Source organism: Falco rusticolus, chromosome 5 (assembly GCF_015220075.1).
Source record: "Falco rusticolus isolate bFalRus1 chromosome 5, bFalRus1.pri, whole genome shotgun sequence".
NCBI lineage: Eukaryota > Metazoa > Chordata > Aves > Falconiformes > Falconidae > Falco > Falco rusticolus.
This window is the reverse complement of record NC_051191.1, coordinates 45,821,086-45,842,335: the sequence shown is the minus strand read 5'-3', so window position 1 is coordinate 45,842,335 and position 21,250 is coordinate 45,821,086. Positions and strand designations below refer to the sequence as shown.

General features: G+C 46.1%; 1 protein-coding gene and 3 non-coding genes across 14 annotated transcripts in view; 3 read left to right on the top strand and 1 right to left on the bottom strand.

Annotated features, from left to right (window-relative positions):
• The first annotated feature begins 6,300 nt into the window (after window positions 1–6,300).
• TRNAD-GUC lies at window positions 6,301–6,372 on the top strand. Its single transcript has one exon. It is a non-coding gene; the product is annotated as a tRNA-Asp (tRNA).
• Window positions 6,373–6,480: 108 nt separating this feature from the next.
• Window positions 6,481–6,552, bottom strand: TRNAD-GUC. Its single transcript has one exon. It is a non-coding gene; the product is annotated as a tRNA-Asp (tRNA).
• Window positions 6,553–7,015: 463 nt separating this feature from the next.
• On the top strand, window positions 7,016–7,087 carry TRNAW-CCA. The gene has a single exon. It is a non-coding gene; the product is annotated as a tRNA-Trp (tRNA).
• Window positions 7,088–13,024: 5,937 nt separating this feature from the next.
• Window positions 13,025–21,250, top strand: part of TMPO (thymopoietin) — a 28,168-nt gene continuing 19,942 nt past the window's right edge. For 2 of the 11 annotated variants that reach the window (XM_037390618.1, XM_037390620.1), the window contains exon 1: window positions 15,201–15,669. In XM_037390618.1, the coding sequence (XP_037246515.1) occupies window positions 15,430–15,669 (240 nt within the window). In that variant the 5' untranslated portion in view covers window positions 15,201–15,429. Of the gene's footprint in view, window positions 13,122–15,198; window positions 15,670–21,250 lie in introns of those variants that run through there. The other 9 variants (XM_037390627.1, XM_037390617.1, XM_037390626.1 and 6 more) reach the window with 7 other exon arrangements.

Here is a 21,250-nt window from a genome sequence, read left to right as displayed (position 1 = left end):
GGGTTTTGCTATCCTATGCTTTTCCTATGTCTATGTTTTGCTTTATTAGGTTCATAATTCCTTTTCTCTTTTTGAATGACAGCTCTTTATTCCTAGAACTGATATGTAAGAGTCAGACCTGATAGTTATATTATAGCTGCATATGACAGTATTTGATTTTTTTCATTTTTGTCTGTAGAAATTTCCTTCTTAGACACTACATAATTGGTCTATTTTGAAGCGAATTATTGACAATTTCAAGATTGTAAGAAATGCCATATTTCAGACCAAGTCAGACCAACAGTGGAATTGTTTTGGTCCACTGCAGTCTTTCAGCACAGCTAGAAAGTTTTGACTATTGTTGTAGCCATATGGTAGGCATATTCTAGTACCCCGAATGGCATTACACAGGAATACTTACATTAGTACACAATCTATTCGGGTTTTGGAGTGTCCTGATACATCTCTAAAGGCTTTACTGCATAAACATTCTTTTGAGACTACTCTGAAACAATACATCTCATACACCAAAAGAGATGCATTCTGCATACAAACTTGATCGATCTTCTTCCTTTTAATTACTGAGTCCTATCCTCTGATTTCTAAGCAGGACATCTCTCAGGGTTTTTACTCTTCTGAAGTTGAAATTATTAATTAAAACCAGCCAGCCTCCACTTTTCTTGGTTTTAATTTTCCAATTTTTTACGGTATTTCATCAGTACATTTGCTTGGCAACCCCTTTTGAGGGCAAAAGTGATTAGAATGCAGATTCCCTCTGAGGAGTCTATTCTTATTGGGAGTATCCATTGGATTCAAACCATGCCATAGGAATAGAAATGGCTAGATTCAACTATTCAGCTTTTCTTTCAGAGTGCTTTTTACTTAAACAGAAAATGCAGTTCTGCATGGGCACTTCTTGTCTATCTTATTTTGCAGTTCTCAGGACATAAATTTTCAGGCCCTGAGATTCCTCCAACAAGTTTTTAAAAGGCTCCATTTATTAGACAGTTCACATGATGCAACACGGAGAGGAAGCTGCCCAGCTGTGTGGCTGTATTTAGTACTGTATAAACTATAATAGGCATGCTAATAGGGGAAAGCCCCTTAAGTCCTTCCTCCCAGTAATCCTCCAGGCACTGACATACAATCTCATAGTCCCCTTTACCTTGAATTCAGCTCTTCAGCCATTGATTGTACATGGGATGACTGTTCACTCATTCCCTCAAGTGATGTAAATTGATTTTTCTAATAACTTCTAAAACTTCAGTTTAGCCTTGATCAAAATACATTAGCACAAAAAGACATCACTGAGTCATACAGTTTGCACAACAAATCCATTACACCAGACAGAAATTGTACAAGGCCAAAAAATACAGAAAGAAGTACTGTAAATTAATACGCCATCTGATAATTCATACATTCTTACTGAAAAGCTCAAGTCCCGTGCTGCGAACTTCACAAAGTGAGGGTACAGGCAAAAATTAAATGGAAAACAGAACACATAGAGCAGATGAAGCATTGGATGTGTGTGAATGGGCAGCAATAAGAGTACTAGATAACTATGAAGATTAATCAGAATCAAATGTATTCAATTTGCAGCTGCTCTTCTGGATCAGGGCATCCTAAAGACCACACACCAGTGAAGAGCTCCACTTCTCATCTAAGTTTTATGTTTGTACACCGATTTAGAAGCATTAATTTCTGCAGCTATAGAACACTCTTTTATTCCCCCCACTGAATATAAAATTACAGTCATTGGGCTGAATGGCACTGACTTGTGCCATTTTACAGTCTGGCAAGGAGATGAGTGCCTAACTAACTGCTCACAGAACTTACCTGTCAGCAACTGCTGGTCCTGAGGACTGTCCTCATTTCTTTCCGGCCACCCAGCTCATTGTGGCAACTACAGCTGGAGGGAACTGCTGGTGCAAGGAGCTGCTCTGACAACATTTCATCTTAGACTTCGCCCATTCCCCCTGCTGACACTTTCCAGATCACTCCATAAAACGCTGAAGAGGCAAAACCACTTCTGCAGCTTTTTTACTTTTCATCAGTTTGAACCTCTAACTTTTTTCTAAATAGACCTCTGTACAACAAATCTAAACCAAATGACAACTGATTTGTTTTCCTAGCTTCTTTCATCGACTCTAGTTTCAAAACCCCATATTACTCTTCAGTATCAGGGGAGTTCTTCAGAAGGCTGTAGTGTTTTGGAGGTGACACTGAGCAGGTGTCACTCGGTATTCACCTTGACTAATCTGAAGTAGATATATTTGTAAGTATGCATATATATGAAGCTAACCAAAAGCTATCTCAAGAAAATTGAAAGTAATCACAGTAATCAAATAAAATACAGTCATCCATACAGTTGTTTATGTTAAAAAGAAAGCTTACAATATTTAATAGAAGGCATCATTTTCAGAGTATGGTTCAACAAAGAGTTTATACTGAGAGATGCCCCATGTAAAAGGCTTGATCTAGTTCAAGACACTATTACATGGCCAAATTTTAAGTGGCTACTTAAAATTAGAGACAGTATCTTGACTTTGTAGCACCCACGACCATGTTGCTGGTATCCTGCATTGCACTGTGTCACATCCACTGCTTTTGGACTCCGGGATGCCTGCACAGCTGCACTGTGAGGATATTTTGTTCAGCCAAGCCTTCTGCCTGGGGGACCAGACAGTGCCTCCAAAGCAGCACTGCTGCACTTCACAGTTTGCATCTGAGATCTGCAAAAGGAAACCACAGTCTCAGCATTGCACTTAGGCAACCATAGTGCTAGAAGCACGGGTAGTTCTACATGGCAGGAGAAGTAGGAGCAGCTGCCATAGCATGGATCCATCCCAGATCACACTGCCAAGGATGGTATCAGCTGTGCTGAATCTCAGTGTGCCAGTAACAATATACGTTCCTTGTTAAGGCAAGTAAATATCAGCAGGTGACACAGGTGGATGACATCAAATTGAGGGGAGCAAATGATACGCTCAAGTCCAGGGCTGTCATTCAGCAGGACTTCGAAAGGCTGAAGAAATGGGCCAACATGAATGTCTTCCAATTCAACAAAGGCAAATGTAAAGTCCTGCACCTTGGATATAATAAACCCATACAACAGCCAGGAGCTAACCGGGTAAACAGCAGCTTTGCAGAAAAGGTCCTGGGGAGTCCCAGTGAACAACAAGGATGGACTTGAGTGAGCAATTGCTCTCATAGCAATGAAAGCTAATCCTATACTGGGCTGCATTAGTAACAGCATAGCCAGCAGATCAAAGGAAGTGACTACTGCCCTCACTCCCGTCTGGCACTTGTGAGGCTACCTGTGCACAGCCTGGGGCACTGCAATACAAGAAAGATATCAACAAACTAGAACGAGTCCGATGGAGGGTCGCCAAGAGAATAGGGAGCTGGAGCACGTGACAGACAAGGAGACGCGGCTGAAGATGGGTTTGTTCAGCCTGAAGAGACGCCTACAGGACAACCTAACTGTTGCCTTCAGCTACCCAGTGGGAGGGAATAGAGAGAATGGAGCCAGACTCCTCTTGGAGGTGCACAGCAAAATGACAAAAGGCAACTGATCAAGTTACAACATGGCAAATTCCAAGCAGATGTAAGGGTCAGGGTGGGGAGGTGTCTGGTGGGGTGGGTAGGAATTCTTCACAGTGAGGGTAGACAAGCTGTTGTGGCAAAGAGATTGTGGAATCTCGCATCCATGATGATATTCCAAACTCAGCTGGCTAAGTTGCAAGCAGAGGTTCAGCTAAGTAAGCCGCTAGCTTCCAGTGCTAGATCCCTGCCCAACGCCTGCTTATGGTCATAAAAGGCCTCTTGCATACAGCTGTTGCTCCAGGGAGCAAATCTCTAGTGGGTGCTGAACACAAAGCTGGTGCAATGATAACGAAAGCATGGAACAAGATTGTTAGGACCAGACACGTGGCATAGCTGTATGCAGATTCTGAGAAGAAGGCAGGTGCTTCACAGACTTTGGAACATTGATACTAGTTCCTAGTGCCTGTTCTGCTTTGTGTTTACGTGTCCCTGTGACAAATCAACAGGGAATGCATTTGTTCTGTAACTGCAAGTCATTGCAGCCTTTGAATACTCCATCCAGTTCAAAACAGCACTTCTGTTGTGCTGACTCATACCTCAGTGTCTCTTCTTGCTCCCCTTCTTAAACAGCTTTGCATAAGTCATATTCTTGCTTTGGATACACAAGGATATCTTTAAAAGACTAGCTTCAGAAGTACATAGAGTTTTCACTGAGAAAACAAAGGTGATCATCGTTTTCGCCATAGCAGGACAGTTGGTCAACCTTTCTTTAGGGTTAAGAACTGCCATCACCAGCTCAGGCCATAGTAAGTATTTTTAGTAGGTATGCTCACTTTCCCTGCCAAATGGGGAGTGGGAGGAGGCTGTGCAAGAGTATGTGCCGGCATATTGACTGGCACACTTGGTTCAGGGTTGCCCTGCTTGGAAGAAAGTGTGAAGAATGTATGAGATGGCTGGTGCAGTCAGAAGTAGCTGTCCTAAAACGGGAGTGGGTGTGCAGAAGCACAGCGGTGAGTTGAGGTATGACCAAGAACTCTTGTTACTGAACTAGCTGCTCTCTAATAAAAACACCCACAGCAATGTACTGAGCCATTCCAAATGGTGCTTCAAGAGTCTGTTGCACCATAGGCTTTTCCCATATCTCCAGCGTGTCCAGAACTCCCAGCCAGACCTGCTTCTGCCGCCCATGAACAAACCGAAGAGTACAACAAAATGGCCGCACAACTTGTTGTGAGCCTAGCTCCGGTATTCTGAAAGTGCTTAGCAATGCCAAGAATTTGCATGAGATGTTATGGAGACAGTGGAAGTCTTGTTCCAAGAGAAGACAGCCCAAGGAGAGGTCTGTGCAGGAACCCGAGGCAAAACCAGCTCTGAGGCAAAGAGCAGCAGCTAAGGCAGGTCTGACTGCAGCAAGCACCACTGCTTATACAGGTGGTCACACCTCAGCTACCTGACGGCAGGGATCAGGGAACAGCAGGAACTGAGAGTTCGAGTGTCCCTCAAAATGCAAACAGGTGGTAATACAAGAAGTGCGAGTGGTCCCTCAAAATGCAAACAGGCAATGTTTGATCCACCAGAAAGTCTCCTAACTTGAAGTTAACCATCAACAGCTTTTGAATAAAATTTGAACCTGCACAGCAGGTTTAGACCAGCCTAGCAACACTGGTCCCGATCCAGCTGTGGGTGGTTTAAAGCCTATCACCTGATCACAGCCCTACCAGGCCATCTCATTACACTGCCTCTAAAGTAATGAAATTATTATGAGGCTTCAGTTGTTATTTTTCACTTGTCAGGACAAAATTTGAATCTGTTGCATCCACTGAGAAACAAGTTTATATTCAAATCCTTAAATGACTAGGCCAGTTTTTAAAAATGCTTCATTTACAGGTCACTTGTATTTAGATGTTTACATACAGACAGCTGTTTGTTCTTTAGCTATGCTTGTCTGAAAAACCTAAGCTGGGGTCTTTTTGTCCAAAGAGAAAACGAGCAGTAGCAGAGACATCAAAAAAGAACACTGGTTGTTCCACTCGCTTGTTTATTATATGGCATTGCATCTAACAACCCAGCAAATTAAATAGTTTCCTGTCTAATGTCACCGTGATTCAAACTCACAACCATGCTACTGCTGACTGAGTCAGTATCAAGCCATATGGTCAGTGCGTGTCCTTCTGCCTTTTACGCTCAAATCTCAAAGGAATTGGTTTCCATTTCTCTCGTTCCCTTTTTAGGTAGGTCAGAAGCAGGTGCTGGAGCCCCTTCACTCCAAGGACTGCTGACGGTAGGGCTTCTCAGGTTCCCGTAAAAAGAAACTGTCTGCGTGAACGAGATGCAAAAATGCCCAGACACCCGAGCTGCCGCCCGGCCCCGCACCGCCTGCAGCCGGGCGCTTCCCTGGCGCTGCACTGCTCGGGGGGCCGCGCGCGCAGGTCCCCAGACGGCTCCGTCGTGGGGCGGGAGGGAAGAGGAGAGCCCACGGGTGGGACACAGGGACACCCACACACCCACACCCCCCGCGCCGGCACGAAAGGTGCGCAAAAACGCGGACACGAGCCACGGGGCAGCCTTTCTCCTCCCGCCGACCCCCCGTCGGGACCCCGCAGCGCCCGGCACAGCCCCCTCCGCTGCGGGGGCGGCGGCGCACAGCTCACGGCGATGGCGGGCGGTATCGCGGGCTGCGGTGCCCCCCGAGCGCCACCCTGGGGCTCTGGGCGGAGCCGGGGCGGACCCCCCTCCCCGCGGAGCGGCTGCGACGGGGCCCGGGAGCCCCGCGGCTCCTCGTTAGTATAGTGGTGAGTATCCCCGCCTGTCACGCGGGAGACCGGGGTTCGATTCCCCGACGGGGAGAGGTGCGCTCGCGCGTATGTATTTTTTTTTTTTGTTTCCCCGAATTCCTCGGCGGGAGATGGCGCTGGCCCGCGCGCCAAAATGCGCCCGCCCAGGAAAACGAGCGACCTCCCCGTCGGGGAATCGAACCCCGGTCTCCCGCGTGACAGGCGGGGATACTCACCACTATACTAACGAGGAACTGTCTTGATGGGTCATTTCGCGACACACCTCTTATGCACAAGCCCACACGGCCACCCACCCCTCCCTGCTGGTGGGTGATGGCATCGGAGGGGTTTCGGCAGAAGGGCGGACGGAACTATCTCCGAGCAGCGGGAACCGGTACCCACGAGCCTGCATACAGCGGCAATGTGGCGGGAGCCAGCTCGGCGCCACCGGGGTGGCGGGAGGCCCTGCAGCCTGGGGCCAGCAGTGGGGCGGGCGTGGGGAGGGTTAACGTAACTGCGTGGGAAGGCGGAAAGCGAAGCAGTGGCGGAGGAGAGGGGCCGGCGCGGGGGGGCGCGACTGAATCGATGCCGTTGCCATTGCGGGTGAGAAGGGTCGTCTTCCGCCCCTGCCCCGGCCCCAGCTCCGTATCTGCGGGGCGGAGGACGGCGGCCCATTGTGGGCGAGTTCTAATGCTCTGGGTGCCAGTGCCCAGCAGGACCTCGTGGCGCAACGGTAGCGCGTCTGACTCCAGATCAGAAGGCTGCGTGTTCGAATCACGTCGGGGTCATTTCTCTTTTTCTATCTGCTTTCACAGGCTTCACCTCGGAAGAAACGGCGGGATGTTATTATTTTTTTTTTCCCTAAAGTTTAGGCTCTCCTCTTCTTGCTTGAGCCTGAGAGGGAAAACAGAACTATAGAGGAGGGCCGTCTCAGCGGTGTCAGCGACGAGGCAGCCTGCCGAGAGAAACACGAGGAACAGGTGCCAGGAAAGCCTCTCGCTTTCGACAGCCGCGGTTTGGGAGAAGCGCTGGGGCGAGGCAGCGCATCGAGGGGAACGGAATGGAGGACGCTGCCCGCCGTCCCGGCCGTGGGCACCGCGGCTGCCTGCAGCGGGGCAGGCGGAGGGGCCGGGAGTCGCCTCCCGCCTTGGCGGAGCCGGGGCCCGGGGCAGCGGCGGCCCCCGCGGGACACGGGCGTGCGCTGAGCGGGGCGGAGCGGGGGTGGTGGCTTACGGTTAGTGCCGTGTCCGTGTAACGGCAAAGATGCCATTGCACAAAATAGACGTGCCTTTGCGTGTGGTGGTTGTGTGTGCAGGGCTTTCTAGCATCATGCTGAAACACCAAAAGCAAGAACGTGTCAAAGATCTACTTTGAGTTTGTAAGACAACAGGCAGTATGGAAATAATGAGATAAAGTCAGAGGTATGGAAAGCGTAACTTTAAATTGTACATGAGACAGAGGCCGAAAGCATGGCAGGGAGATCTGTTTTCAATACACAAGTTCCCACGAGGCGTGGAAGTGCAGCCGGGGAGGCAGGCGGGCAGGGCAGGAGCTCAGGCAGATGTTAAGAACCCTGAAGGCAAACAAAACCCTGATGGGGCGTGAGGGGAGGGAGCCTGGGGCGAGCCTGGGGGGTGGTGGGCTTAGTCTGTGGGGCAGAAGTTTTCTCGGAGCAGCCATTTCCACGTGCTGAGGTGCCAGAGGCTGCTGAGGTGCCAGAGGCAGAAGCGCTCAGAAGGCGCTTGATTTTGATCTAGGTATGAGATGGTGAGTCTAGAGGTAATGCTTTAGTGATTTGGATGGACTGAAAAGTTTGACACTTAATGAAATTTAATTAGGAGGGAAACAGTAGTTTGTCCAAGGGCCTGAGTTTGAGGGACAGAGAAAAATACACCCGAGATACAATTAATTCTAAGTTTGTTAGAATTGTGTTGTAAACCGTGGCAGGAAAGGAAGAGAATACAGAAGTCTTAGAACCAGACTCAGCAGAGTCATCAAATTATGTGGGGGTTTTAAAGATAAATACTTTCGGTTTTACAGGCTAATATTTATTCCAGATACCCTTAAAACCTTTCAAATACAGAAATTCTGCGTCTTCCTTAAGTCCTCTGTTCCACTGCTTTGCTACCCCTTACTACAGACGCGACTATATGTAGTTTAACCTTCATGCCTCTTTTGCCATAACTTAAGTCCAGCCCTCGTGCTATTACACTGAAGAACAGTTTGTTCCCTTCCCCTTTTATAGGTACTTCTTACTTATTTGGAATTTGTTACGCCTCTCCATAGCTGTTCTAGAGTAATAGACTGTGTTTGCTGGGCCTCTGGTAATTTGTATCGCTCGCCTCTGGAGTCTTTCTAAATGAGCTGCATTTTTAAATGCCCAGAACTGGTCACAGTATTTCAGCTGATTCAGATTTTACCAGATCTAAACAGAAGAGGAGGACTACCTCACATGCTATGCTGACTAGACTTCCATTTATGTGGTTAGTCCTTTTATTATTTTTTTTTAATGCATAATCTGATGCATGATCTATCAGATGTTTCCCTGGCCCCCCAAAATATCTTATGCCACTGCCTCATCATCCATCAGAGAGCTGGATGTAATAAGCGGTGGCGATCTGCTTGCACTCCTGTACAGCTGCCAAAGCAGGTGCATTGCTCTAAGCATTCCAGATCGTTGCCAGACAGCATCTCTGGCTTGCAGCATCTAATGACAACACAGAAGATCTATTAATAGGAGCTGAAGTTTTCAGTTTTCAGGGTGTGGCTTCACACTAATATACCTAACGTAACATGAGTGCAGTCTGTCACAAAACAGTCTTGTTCTGCCCTGTCCATCCCTGCCTGCATGTTTCCCCTGTCCCACTTGGATCACACTGTGCAGCAGCAGCTGCTGGCTCAGCATGCAGATCTGGTGGCACAACTACTAGATCTAACACAAGGAGCGTGTCAGGAGTGCAGGGTCTGGGACAGGATGGAAGGCAGAATAATCCCTCTCAACAGCAACCAATGGCTCCGTTAAATTTTTCGTCAGTTGTTCTTTGGAGGGAGAGCCAACTGTCCCTAAATAAAAATAATCTAGTGACATTTCAAAACTAAATGAAAGAATCAGATGCACCTTAGCTATGTGCAAATTCTCCCTCTCGATTTCCTATTGGTAAAATGGGGATAATAATTCTCTTTACTCTCACAGCTCTTTTGTCGAGTTGACTCCGTTAATCCCAAGGCACCGAAGTACACTGCTGAGTATTTGTCTTTCACCAGCATTTCTACAGTACGTGTGCTTCTGGGCTTTTGTCCCTTTCTGACTTTGAAATACTTCATTTTGTAACCTCAGTGATCTTTTAACAGATGTTTTCTCTTACAAAATTGATACTAGCTAAATATAGGCAATAATTTAAACCCACATAAGGTTCAAAAATCTTGGAGCTAAGGTAATAGCTTACATATGGTGAATACAGCTTCTGCACTATCTCTGTATATGATAGAAATAGATCTCCAAATAATTCTTGTTTGGAAATGATTCAGTGTGGGAAACTGCCCTGTAAATTGTCCTGTTCATTTTATTTCTGTCAGTGTACTTCAGTAGGAGCTGATACTTCAGTAGGAGCTGATACTTCAGTTTTCAATCTTTGTTGGTACAGGCCTTTGCCTATCAACAGTGTCAGCAGTAAGAAGCGTTAAAACAGTTCTACCACTCAGTTGTACACATTCCTTTCCCTGCCTGGGCATGGTTGTACAGACCACCCACAGTGCTGGGCACCCCTGTATTCACAACAAGGGCAACAACCCCTCTGCTTACCAAGTCAGGAAACACGGATACAGCAGCGTTCCCCCGCGGATGCCAGTGAGCAGTCATCTGGCCTGTCCCCCTAGTGAAACTACATCCACTGGCAAGTTCAGGAGGACATACAACTTCTGTAAGAGAATTGCTCTAGAGCGATGTGCTCCATTAGAGTAAGGCACATTTTTTTCTTACCACTGTGCCATTTCTATTTGGAGTATACTTAAAAAAAGATGTTTCTGATAAGAAAGCTAGGGTTATTAAAAAGCCACCGATTTTTTCTAAATTAATCAAGAACATGGAGAAGAAATGAACGGTTCTAGAAAGTACAGTTACACTGTGCCATAATGATTAGTCAACTGCTTATTTATAGTAATGCTTTCCAGTTTCTATCGCCTTTCCCAGAGGAAGTATTATTTTCATTGTGAAAGCCGCTGTGCATCAACACTGAGTTAATACTTCATATAGGTTTTTTACATTTCCTTTAGCTAAGAAGCTATCCCTATCAGCTCAGTCTAAGACAAGGACACATCACTAACACTTCCTTAAATGCCTTTGCCATTCATGGATTTATAGCCTTCACAACGTTATTATGTATCATGAGGCAAATGTTACATGCAAATGCAAACTGTACATCCATACTTCATCACGGATTACATGTTATCCCAACCCTCCAATGAATTTAGGATACTTTTTTTAAAACACAGATACAGAAAATTCATTTTTTCAGTGCAGTGCAAAATAAAACATCTCATTTTTATGGGTGGTATTAGAGGTTAAGAATCATAAACTTGGGGTAACTCAGAGCTAGAAATCTGAGATAGTTCAGAAGGCATTAAGTGTTTTCATGTCAAAGATGACTGTATGACTGAAAATCTCTTTCTCACGCTCAGGAAAGCTAACAAATTCCAGACACTTGGGAGGGTCCTACAAAGGAAGGATTTCTGGCTTCTGCTTTCAGCATACTTTACATTTTTAGGCAAGTTTTACAACTGCAAGTTTTACAGCAGTTTTTCAACCACTGAAAATGGCCATAGTCTCATACCATTTGCACTTTTTTCCTAAACTTCACTTTTGTCACCATCTATACTGACAAGAGCTAAAATGTCACTACTTCTCAGGTAGAGCGGGTATTCTGGTCTTTAAAATACAGAACTTGATCTTACTTCACAGAAGGCACGGCAAAACAACAGTTTTGACCTCCAACCTTTAAGACACAACTGGTCTAATAGGTATATGGACCACTGTTGTTTTGGGGTGTTTGTTTTCTGTAAAAACATTAGAAAGGTGTTTTGAGTTTGTTCATAATGAACTCATTCCCTTATCCCCCTTGACTGATGCCTTATGCTACAAAATGCAAGCTTTCTTTCCTTCAAAAAAAACCAAACAATAAAGTTGCAGATTCTCTGCTGTATCCAGGTCTAATTGTGGTGATAGTTGCAGGTTTCAGTACTAATCATTATGTATGTGCACATTTTGGTGCCTTTTCATATTAATTTCGTATAATCTCGTATAATGCCCCTGTCTTTATCTTGCCTGGAGAATGCCTGTTGTTCCCAAGGAGCAACAATGGAAAGTGTAGAACCAGGAAATAAAGGACAGTTTTGTGCCAAGGATTTTTTGTGGACTTGGCTTCCCAGAGAAGCCTACTTCTCTGAAACAGTCACACTAAAGTCTTATTGATGCTTTTTTAGCTTTTGTCTCTTTGAAAGCAGCTAAATGTGAGACAATAAAAGAATCCAGTGTCCATGCAAGGGAGTTATATCAGTGTAACAATGTAATGGAGAAAAATCATTCACAGAAGATAATATATATCTCTACAGTTGGGTAAATAACTTTCAAAACATAAAAGGACTGTAAATATGAACTGTAATGTTAATCTGAGGGTGCGGCTCCACAACCACTGTACTGGATTTTGAACAAGTAGCCCAAACACATGATGCTGAGTTTCTGCTGTCTTTATCCTTGTATGCCAGTTTTGCCTGACAGCAAAAAGGCAAAAAATACAGATCCAAGATAAAGCCAGTTAAGCCATCCATTTTTTGTGACCAAAGCTGAACTGAGAGCATAACTGTAGTGATTTGGTACTTCATACCATATTGCTGTTGCATTTTTTAACTGCACTTAATGCATTAAAACCAGACTTACCATCAGTGTTCTTAGATTGAAAGGTGTAAACTGACTTCAGTCTCAAGAGTTTGTTCCTTCCATTCCTAAGGGTCATTCATAAGAAAAGCACCAACTGTATTGTATATTTTGAACAGTACTGTGGGAAAATCACCTTGAGGGGAGGAATTAGAGAAAAATTGGGTCCTAATAGAAGTGTAGTATTACAGAAAGCTTTTTAGAGTAAAATACAGCTATCACCTTCAGGATGGTTGGCATGCACGGAATCTAGATCACCACAGTTCCCTAAGCAACGCAACTTGCTATCCTGGAGGAACAGTGGAGGGTGGAGAGGAGTGGAGACATTGTGGCCAGGCTCTGCTGTACTCCCTGCAGGATTGGGAACCTGATGATACCACACAGCTGATAAGCTGCATAGCAGCTGCCATGAGAAGATGACTGTTGCTGGGCCAACGACTGTGGTGAAGACACAAGCAGGAGCCTCATTATCTATGAGAGAAGGTCGGGAGCTCAGCCCACTCAGCACTTCAGGAAGGGACGGTTAGCACAGATGTAGATGAGCTCAACAAGAATGTAAATAAGGAGCCTTCTGACTAGGGTAAAATAGTTGTGGTAGTGGGAGATTGTGACCTCCTACTCAAATGGCCCCCCCGAAGAGGATGAATCCCCCGCTCAGGGAGCATGCGTAGTAAATTTAAAATGAACTGTATCTTTAAGTGAAAGCGAGAGAACTTTGCACCAATCATAGTAAAGGAATGTATGGCTAGAGTCACTCAAGCTCCACCTGAGAGCAAAGAAAAGTATAAAAAGTGATTGAATGAGGGGAGAAGGGGGGAAGACACCATTGAGACTGACTCCTGGGATCGGCTGATGGGTTGAGCCTTTCTTCTCCCCTCCTTGGGACGCCTTGGGTGAGACTTAAACTAAGCATTTCTTTGGGAAACTTAGAAAGACCTATTAGAGAGTTACCCTTTGACATTTATAGCCAGGCTGTATTGTTTGTAACTTTTCTGTGTGTTTTATACTTAATAACATTTTATCCGCACGTGCTTTCTTGCAGACAGTCACTATCACCAGCAATCCAAAAACCTGTATTTCTGTTGCACAAATAAAACTGCACTGTTTAAGTAGCTAGTTGTCGCAGTTTCTCATTGAATGTGACCGAACCCTAGAGTGTGGTCATGCTAGTTCATGAGCACGACTGGACTGGCGGTACAGACTGCTATTAGTGTATCCAGAACCATGGTATTTTAATATACATATTAAATGCAACTGGACTGATAATGGTAAATTGGATATCACTCAGAATTTAAACCTAGCCATGTCTAACCTCCCACCTCGGTGAGGAGAGTTAGAAGGCAAGGGGGTTTATTTTCTGCCAAATTACTCCACCCCGTTTAATGCAACAAGTACAATGAGTTGCAAATGTCAGCTGCACTCCTGTAAGAAGTGTTGTCAGAAAACAAGCTTCAGGCCTATAGTACTACTATTGTCTGTGGGGCTATTAGATGATGTCTGTACCATTTTTTTAGATCGTATTTCCACTGTTAACTTTGGTTAAAATTTCCCAGACCCAGTTGCCCCCTTTAAACATTTTAAACATTCCCTGCTTTAAAACATTTTAGACTTGATATCAATTGAGGTTGTTCCTTTTTTAGTTCAGTATGATAGCTGAAGAATCTCTCTGCTGCTGCCTTTCTGAACTATGCTGTATCAGTCTGCAAATGGTTTCATAGCTGAATAAGATGTAAATTCTTAAAAGTGAGGGAAAAATTATTTTACAAGGCATCTAGAGGCTTTTCAAGGTGAAACATACTATCTATAATTTAAATTGTTACTATCAAATTGGGAGAGGAATTAAATTTTCTTTTAATCATTTCTGAAACACTTGTCATGTGATACCATATTCCAGGAAAAACTTTGGGTAAGGTATGCTGAGAAAAAAAATTAGAATAATCTAATTTGTTTTATTCAGGCTTAAAAGTAAGTGATAGTGGTCAATCCACATTGGTATATGAATATTGGCTTTGTATGTGTATGCTATCAATGGAAGAAGTTTCTACCCATCTTTCATCCTTATTGTCTAACAAACTGAACATGTTAAATATATACAACACCAAGAACCAAATACTTTCAGATATAAATTATAATGAACTGCAGATGATGGCTACCTCATATCACTACTTGCACTACAAGGTAAATAAAATTCCCTGAGCTAAGCTTCTCCCTTGTATTAATTACTTTGTTTCACCACGCCAATTCCTCAGTTAGAAGCATCAGTGCGAGTCCCTGATGTGCCTCGAAACTACCTTCCACAAAAATAACCCTCAGCACCTTCACGTGAGTTTTCAAAAGAATAGTTATGCTAACAGGTTCGCTACCGGTTAGCCGGATTTCTCCTGAGGCCTGGTAGCTAACGTACTGCGTGAGGTTAAGCACTTGGCGAGCGACGGCGGCAGGCTCCGCTCCCCGGGCTGACAGCTGCCCCGGGTGCCGGCGGGGCCGCCGCTGCACAAAGCCGCAGGGCAGCGGCGAGCTGGGCGGGCGGATTGCGCCGGGGAAGCCGGTGCCCCAGGAGCCGCGGCGGGGGCAGAGCCGGTAGCAGATGTCACCGCAGGTCACAGGGATCACCGCAGCTTACAGGGATCTCCTTCACCGCCTCCCCTGCTCCTCACGAAAGGCGCGAGGCTGGGCCTGGACCGCCAGCCCAGCGGGGCGCTCCCACCCCTTTGTCCCGTCGGGGGAGAACGGCCTGTCGCTGGAAAGGGCGAGACCCCGGGGAGAGCCCGCGGCAGCGTTAAAGGGAGCTGCACTGTTGTGAGGCGCCCACCTCAAGCGCTGGTAGCAGCCGCCGCCTGAAGCTGAGGGAGAACCCCCTCCGTGCTCCCGCCCCGCCCCGCGCGAGCACCACCCCCTTCGCCTCTCCCGCCTGAGCCGAATTTAAACTGCGTTACTATCCCTCGCGCAAAGCACTAACGCTGGTGCGTCCCGCGCGCCTCTCCCCTTTTCTGCCCGACAACCAATGGTAGGGCCGCTTTGTTCTCCCCTCTGCCAATCGGGGCGCGGTTTATTGCTGGCTGGGAGAAGCGCTCGGTGTGCGCTCCCGCCCGCGGTGGAGCTGGGTCCTTAGCGCGGGGCAGGCGAGTTCTCCTCCCTCCCCCCCCCCCCCGCCCCTTCTCCCCGCGCTTTGTTGGTGCCTCTCCTGGGAGGGCGGCGGCGATGTCCGAGTTCCTGGCGGATCCGTCGGTGCTGACCAAGGAGAAGCTGAAGAGCGAGCTGATCGCTAACAATGTGAGCCTGCCGGGCGGCGAGCAGCGCAAGGACGTGTATGTGCAGCTCTACCTGCAGCACCTTACCGCCCGCAACCCGCCCGCCGCCGCGCAGCCCGATTTCTCCAGCGACGAGGAGCGGGAGCTCACGCCTCTCGGCGCCAGGAACCGCGGCGCTGCCGTCGGGCGGGTGAGTACCGCCACCCCGCTGGCGCGCCGGGATCCCGGCCCCCGCCCGCGCTCTTTCGGCTTCCCGGCGGCTTCGGGCCCGCTTTCCCGCCCGAACGGGTCTGTCCGCCCCCACCTGCCGCCCGCGGCTCGGGGGCCGGCGTGAGGCGCTGCGGCTCCTCGCTGGTCCTCCCGCCTGCGCTCCCCCTCGCCTTACTTGAGGCGCGGCCCGGCTTGGCTGAGGGCGCGACCGTGCCTGGCGGGGACGGTCCCTACCGGCTGGGGCGGCAGGGCCGGGGCGCGCTGCCAGGCGGCCGCACGGCACCGGGAGGCGAACTGGGACGCGCGGGGTCGGGACCGGGGCAGCCGCCGGGTCGCCCCCGCCTGTGCGCTTCTCGGGGGCGGCGGTGTCGGGGCGGCGGGGCGCTCCTCCAAGCCGGGGGCGGGCGGTTCGGTCGCGCGTGGAGCGCGACACAACACCCCCGCCCCCCCCCCCCCCCCCCCCGTAAACTGGAAAGCCTTTACTGCCATTTGGCGGGCGGTCTCGTAAGTTAAATACTTGGGTGTTGGAGGAATAAAGCAGGAGAAACTCTGCACGAGGCTGCAGGTTACTTAAGACGACTCCCGTCAGCTGTCTCGGTTGTACTGAAGCAGCGGTACTCTCTGTAAATATCTCCAGCTGAAAGGATGAAGCTGTGAGGGAACAGCTTGATTATTTTGTCTAATGAAGCGGACTGTTTAGAGTCTGCTTAATGTAGGTGTCTCTCTTACACCTGTAAGCGTATTTTTTCATACAAAGTGCCGCTGCTGCTTAGACTTCCTTCTATCATGTAAGGAAAGAGGAGGGGAGTGGGTGCCATTTGTAATTTTTCCCTTTGCGGAAAATGTGATTTCCCTTTTAATTTTTTAATAAGCAGTCTGTAAATTTGCATATATTGGGAAAGCAATCTTAATTCGTAATTCTAACATGATTGTAATTCAGAGGTGTCTGTTTTCACATAAAAGGCTTGAATAACGATTGCCAACTACTGGAGTTGTAATGTATGTGATACTACATCTATTTAATTGTATCTCAAATACTGTCTTTCAAAGCTAATTTGTAAAAAGGTTGCAGAGAAGGGGACTCCTTTGAAGGTCTTTCATACTTTAAACCTTTTAAAAAACCCCAACAAATGGTTCTTGAATTAAGAAACTGAAAAATGTGACTGAAAGAGGAAGAGATTTCTGACCAAATTATTTACCTCTTTTTAACATCTGTCTGCTTCAAACACTTAACTGTCATTAACTGGACAAACCTTACAGTGAATTGGACACTTCTTTGATTTACAGATAATGGTCTGCCTGTAGCATTCGTGAGGTGCTTTTGAGTAGAATAGGACGAGCTTGAATCTGACGTTTCACACTTGAAGGAGAAGGAAAGTCACATAACTGCTGAAGTTTGTAGATCTGATTTTTCTTTTCCCTTCTGCAGTGCTTAAGCATAAACAGTTATGGGTGACTTTGTTTGCAGAATGGGTGGTACTCCTACACTTCGTTAACATTGTCTGGAAGGTTCTGTGCTATTTCTGCTAATTTTGTGTGCTAATGTTAGAGCACTGTATCCTCATAACTTCCAAAACTTCAGCAGATAGTCTAGTGACAGTTGCTTGAATTTGGGTCTGTTGTGCGCGCCCCCCCCCCCCCAAAAAAGAAAAAGGGGGGGGGGAAGATGGTTGATGTCTGCTCGTTGTCTATTTAGCACAGCTTAGGTAGTTCTGAAACTGCTTGTATTTTGAGTAGCTGTTGTCCCTGTTAATGCCTTCTGGCATAAGGGTGCTTCCCTGATCAGCTGTCCTTCCAAGAGTAGCGTATGCTTCTCAAGAGTAACTTGCCCCAAAACGGTTGAAAGGGAGAGGAAGTTTACATCCAGCGGAGTGGGATTCTGGTATGGAAACAAAGGGAAATCATAAGGGAAGGACAGGAGGGAAAGCACTCAGACCTATGAAAGAGAAGAAATGAGAAATAAGGGGTGAAAGGGAAGAAGCTGGGACTGCAAGGCTAAACAGAAAGGAGGAATATAATAAAGGAATCGCTTACTTCTTCTAAGTCACCTTGTAGGCTCTGGAAACAAAGGTGGATTCAGCAACCTCTGTCTTACTCCTCTGTGTAACTTTGTTATTTTATCTTAGGTATTGCTTTTAAGTGTATATTTAAAAGGACCAGGAAGCAATTTGCACCGGGTGCATAAAGAAATAAAAGTACTCTAAAATGTACTGGTATAATAACATGGCCCTTTCTGTTATTAGGTTGATATCTGAGTAACAGAATTGCAATGCTTTATTAGTTCAATTTTTATGTATATTGCATGTCTTGGAAGTTGTAGTATTGGTTTGTGTACGTTGAGGGGGGTATGGGAAACCAACAGTTTCAAACTTACAGGGGTTCAGCTATGCAGTGTTTCTAGAGCCCCAAAATGCTTGACTGTATGACAAAGGTATCTTCTGCGGGATTAAAAACTTTGGGCTGTACTATTCAGTGTTTCCTGTATCACTAAAAATTTGAATACTGCTTAACTTGAAAATTGCAAAAGTCTCTTCAGGTGACTCAGTCAAGGCTAGTATTAACTTGCAAAAACACTTGAAAGAGCACTTAACATAGGTTTGCGTTTTGGAAGGTTCTGTCCCACTGTGCTTTCTGCTGTTCTTTACTTTTTGATATTGCTTTGGATATAGCTTAATAATCTACAGTCCTTTAAAAAAAACAAAAAACAACCCACAAACCAACAATCAAAAAACCAACCAAGCAAACTGGTCTGGTAGTGAAGAGTTGCTCTCCCTGTCAGGATGAAATGAATGAATGTGTAGAGGGAGAGGCGTCGGAGAGGGCCAGAATAATTCTTCGAGCACAGAAATGGGTACTTTTGAATAGAGAAGAGCGACACAAGTGAGAGGTGCAGTCTCGTTAAGTTTGTGCTTACTCAGTGGTAATACCAACGAAGGAGTTGCAAGTGCTTAACTTTGTGTCTGCCTGCAGAAGCCCAAACGACTTAAGTTTACAATCCCTTTCTATTGCTCAAGTCGTCTGAAAGGTTGGGATCACAGTCGGAAAGCAGTCTGTCCTTACTTGATGGGCATAGACTCTCAAAGATGTACGAAATATATTGTTTATATCGCTTTTAGTGTGAAAAAATTATTGTAATCGGGTTACTATATTGGCCTGAATAAGGGTGGGCCTGTCTTGTCAGGCACTGGAGGGATTTGCCGGTCGCTGAGCCCCCCCCCCCCCCGCTCTGGGTCCGCTCGCACTGCGCTGTAATGCCAAGCGCCATACACCCCCTCCCCGAGCCCGCCGGTGCCCGGGTGAGGGGCGGGGCTGCCGGCCGGAGTGGCCGCCAGGGGGCGCGCGGGGCGCCGCGGGTCTCGGTGTGAGGGGGAAGCGGCGGTTGCTGCTGTTTGAACCTCTACCTACCTCGATCCGCCCGCAGGCTTACGGGTGCTGAAGGCGGGGCGAGGGCTGTTTACCTTAAGATGGGTGTGAGAGACAAGTTCAGAGGAGTACTCTCCAATGACCGCAACAGGGCTATTCAAAGATGGTAAAGCTAAACCAGGTCTCTTGATATTGACAATGTTTTGATGTCGCTGTAGTAATTTGTTATTTTAAACTGTCTACGCTGTCACTTTAGTGTTCTTGTTTTCTAAGTTCTGGACATTTGCTAGTGCATTTAGGTGCACGTTTTGTGTTGATAAAAGCTATGCAGCAATGAGACGATACACCAGTTTTAGGTCTACCACAAATTAAGTCTTCTAAATCCATCACTTTTCCAGCACAGCTTTATCAATACTACATCCGACCTATACCTTTCTCAGAACAAATAAAAATCTTAATATGCTGGTGATGTGAAGTTCAGATATTGTGAGACAAGTGTCATGCATACATAGTGATGCTGTTTCTGTTTCTTTTATATTCATGTGGGTTTATTTTGATAGGGGTTTTTATTCTGATACAGATGATTAACATGTATGTATGAGCAGATCAGAACTTACGGGGTTTTATTTTGACTGCATTGTTTTCAGGCCTTGAAACCATCATGCTTTGGGACAGCAAACTCTAGGCAGTTAGCATTTTTTTTTTTCCTGGCACCCAAAGTTATGAATTGGACTCTTAATCTAGTAAGATCTTACTTCCCCTCCGTGAAACTCAGCATTTTCACACTTTGTAATGCAGTGCAGCAACCCCCCTCCAATTGTGTAAAATGCAGTCCGGTTTGTAGAAGGTGATTTCAAAGGCTGTCAAATACATTAAATTCACTAAAAGTAAAATTAAATGTTAGCCAATTTTTTTTGAAAGGTCTTTATTGTGATATATTTAAAAGTGTAATTTTAAATATGGGCACTTAAAGAAGTGAATACTTTTGTGGGGTGGGGTGCACGCAGAAGGCTCACTTTGCCCATCTACTCTTACCAGGAGAGGAGACACTTAATCATGCTTGTTTGGGCCTCAATCTGACAATATTGTTTGGAGGAGTCAGCTTCTCCAGCTCCAGTAATATTTTTGAGCAACTTTTTCCTAAGCCTGTTTAGCATAGTGGTATGTCGGGACAGTGGTTGGTATGCAAGACACCTTTTTGCTGCGGGGAGGGAATCATCTGCATCTGAATGCTCCTGGTCCTGGTTAGTTATGGGCTGAATGTCAGGACAGATAGCTCAAAGGAGAAATAACAATGAAATGGTGTTTTTGCCTCTTTAGGAGTATTGTTTTAAAGCACATACCAAAAATATCATCTTGACACTGTTGCCAAACAAGGGCTGTGCAGAGCTTAGAATGTGTAGGTTTTTATGACTTGGCTTATTGGTGCATTTAATGTCCTGGAAGAATCTCTTCTGAAACACTCTGATATTTTTGACTTTTAAAGTCATGAGTTGAAAAAGATCAGTTAGATGTCTCCTCATTACTTTTGTTAATGAAGGTATGAGGAGGGCATCTGGGCCTGAGGAGCCTGTTTGAAAGCTTATAGAAGAGGCCTATCAGGTAAAGATGTGTTTTTTGTTTCAATCAACAGCAAAAAAACCTCCAAAAACAAACAAAAAAAAAGGCAAGCAAGCCAAGAGCTAGCTTCAGCTCTTTGTGGTCAGAATGGTGTCGTAATGATAATATCTGTAGCAGAGGTAACTGTATGGTTTCAACCCCCTTCCCTAGTGTAAAAGGAAGTTCAGGAAGACTAGGAACGTGGAAGGTGAAAGTGCATGCTTGTGTGGGTGAGAGAATCTAAAGTATATATGCTACCTGGTGAAGGAAGAGAAGAATGTTCCCTGTGTGGCTGCATCTCTTAATTTTTATGTGCTGTACATATGTGACCTAGAATATAGATTAACAACTTTGTGGCCTTTTAAATGGCACTCATCTGATGTCTGAGCTGTGAGCAGTAGGGGTGAGGTGAGTAATTCCCACTGCAGTGAGAAGTCCTGCCATGTTGTTCTACACCTTCAGACTTTCTGCAGTTCTAGACTTACCAGCCAGGGAAATCTGCTTGTTAAGAGTGCTGGTGTGATAACAGTGGTTATTTAAATAATATAATCCTGTTGAAGTAATTTTTGTCTAGCAGTGCATGTCAATTGTTCAGCAGG